Genomic DNA, 2761 nt, shown 5'->3' with positions numbered 1-2761 from the left:
AAATATTACATTGAAATATCCCACGAAATAAAATTTAAAATTCATTATAATACGCCAGGTCTTTTTTTAAATGGGGTTTGAAGAGGGTATGACTACTCCTTTTTTGGTATGGAAAATCGAGGCTTTCGCGAGTGTTCTTTACGTTAAATTATCAAAAAATATGGAGTTTTGGGTGCGGGTATTAAAGTATAACTTGGTGTAGCGTATTAAAATAAAAGCTGTGTATTTATTGGTGAGATGTGTTTACGTGTGATGTAGAATTTAGTTATAGTTTAGTATTTAGTATAATTTAGGTATAGTTTAGTTAGTTGTATATTAATATCGCAGGGACAATGATGAAGCGATATTTGTCTCGGTTTCTCACTCGGGGAACATTCGAGACGTTACGCGTTGAATACAAAAAAAATTAATATTGTGTAGAACTACTGAAAAGCTCAAAGCGCCTGTTAGTCTGAATTGTCCTCGAAAAATATATCACACAACCGATTTCGCCGTGCCTCACCTATATTTCATCTTCACCCGATCATCCCTAAATTAAAGATGTCATTAAATAATTATAATACTTACGTTATCACCAGTCATTACCCAGTGTGAATTTAACAGTCTCTGCATGACTCCACTGTCTCTCAGCAACAAAAGACTAGTAATTAAAAATTTAATGAATTTATAAATATCAACTGCTCGTGTCTTTTGCTGATTAAATAAAATGGGAAAATGTGCAGACAAGGAAAAATAGACGAAGATGGTACGGATAATAAAAATTGATGAAGCTTTGAGGGGACTATTCCTCACTTGCTGTCCAAAATGCCTCGATAGGGACTCCCTGGTCTCAATCCAAAAGCAATCGACGTCTGCGATATCGTGTCAAGAGGCACTAGAACACATCCAACCTCAGATTGAAGTTGTCCCACTGCATGATCCAATGCCATAAACGCATACTTGTCTTCGTTGCACACGAGTGTTAATCCTTCCAAATAATCACGGGGCAATTCCGTCTCCTTCATTAGGAGTTTGTCGAAAAGGGTTCCCAGTATTTCATCTGTTGTATTCTGTCAAAATTTAGACAACTGATTTTATTTCTGAATTGAATTCCAGAAAGTTCTGAAATCCTATTAGTTTTTACTTGAAGATTTTTAATTGTCGACTATCATGACACAATGATGGTGTTGATCCCGATTTCATGATTTCAAATATCTATGGTCTTTAATTTTTTATTTGAATGATCAAAATAGTTTCCAATAGGGGACTTCTTTCTCGAGAATCAATGAAGGCAAAAGGGAGGGAGACAGCTAGGCAAATGAAGGATGGAAAAATTGAAAGGGTTGATAAGGAGTAGTACGGGCAGAATCGTAATGTCAATGATAAGAAAATCCTGAAAAACCATGATATCTTTATTATTTAATGTGTGAGCTATAATTGTGATCAACATACGGGATTAATTTAGAACGTCTTATAATACCTAGCATCGGACTTTTTTCAGAAAATTTATTCGTCAATTCCGACTGAAAAATTATATTCCGCACATATCGGAGTGCACACGGAAGAAAATTACTTGAATTACTTACTTGCTTACTTGAATTAAGTATATTTTATACTTGATTGTAGCATATTCATAATTGGTATTAAAATCGTGGGAAAAGCATTTTTTTATCTATATTCATTAAAAAAAATGAATATACAAAGATAAACAATAAAATATAATTGATTCAATTTTTTTTTCCGTGCATGAAACCAAATGTATATGCCTGAAAAGTACACAAGTACAAAATCCAAAGTATCCGACCGTGTGACATAAACCTATAGGCTTTAATGGAAGACTGTGAAAACTCAACGTTGAGGTGAAGCTTCTCAGAAAATATCGATTTGCTTTGAAAATTGTGGCATGTGCACGAGTTGGGTTTTGGTTTTTGTTTATACATTTGCTGATAGAACTGATAGGACTGTGTAAGTAAATGGCATTTTGACTCTAAATGGTTTCATATGAAATCACTTAAAGTCTTTGAAACCCCGTAATCTCACTGATTGTAGGTAATCTACCTAATTTTACTAATTATAGATTAATTTCAATTCAGAGCGACACAGTGATTTCACCAATAAAGGCCCTTCAGCTTGTGCACTTATTCTCTTGAATATTAAATAGACGAAAGTAAAGAGATTCTGTTTTTTTTTTGTTTTGCTTTAGGCTTCAGTCATAAGCTTAAGCATGAATTACCTGGAAGAGTCCAAAATCAGCGGAGTTTCTGACGACTCCAAATCTGTATGTATTGTCCTTGAGAAGGCCCTCCATGGTGGTAAAGGGGAGGACGAATGTTTTGACAGCCAGGGCACTGATAAGAGCTGCAGAGTACGCGGCGAGGATTACAACTCCTGTCAGATGGATCACAAAATGAGATATCCGGATTGGATCTAGGATCGAGGTAGCCATTCCTGCGATTGAAAAAGGAAATGTATGAGCGAAAGGAATATTTGGAAATTGTTCTACTGACCTTGACCACAGAACACCCCGAAGACCGCGAACAATATGTCTGGTACGTTCCTTGTTGTTGTTTCATTGTCTTTCCACCAATTCGCATACAACGATATCGCAGATGTAAGTAGGGAAATTACAGCAGTTGTAATAGCTATTGTCAGTACTATTGCAAACCAAACGTTGGGTTCAAAAGGATTCAAATATACACCCCATTTCAAAGCTGAAGACGACGGTCTTTTGATGTACGCTCGAATTCTAGGAGGATAACAAGTAATAATCATAAATTAATAA

The 2761-nt window shown here is 35.5% G+C and overlaps 1 protein-coding gene across 1 annotated transcript in view; it reads right to left on the bottom strand.

Annotated features, from left to right (window-relative positions):
- Positions 1-6: 6 nt before the first annotated feature.
- Positions 7-2761, bottom strand: part of LOC105265554 (glutamate receptor ionotropic, kainate 5-like) — a 5574-nt gene continuing 2819 nt past the window's right edge. Inside the window, exons 4-7 of the mRNA XM_011303103.1 lie at positions 2487-2725; positions 2213-2427; positions 793-1049; positions 7-640 (exon numbers count right to left, since the gene is read on the bottom strand). Of these exons, the coding sequence (XP_011301405.1) occupies positions 547-640; positions 793-1049; positions 2213-2427; positions 2487-2725 (805 nt within the window). The 3' untranslated portion in view covers positions 7-546. The remainder of the gene's footprint in view (positions 641-792; positions 1050-2212; positions 2428-2486; positions 2726-2761) is intronic.

Source organism: Fopius arisanus, unplaced genomic scaffold (assembly GCF_000806365.1).
Source record: "Fopius arisanus strain USDA-PBARC FA_bdor unplaced genomic scaffold, ASM80636v1 scaffold00030, whole genome shotgun sequence".
Classification (NCBI taxonomy): domain Eukaryota; kingdom Metazoa; phylum Arthropoda; class Insecta; order Hymenoptera; family Braconidae; genus Fopius; species Fopius arisanus.
Note: the sequence above shows the minus strand (reverse complement) of the source record. Positions and strands in the feature narration are given on the sequence as shown.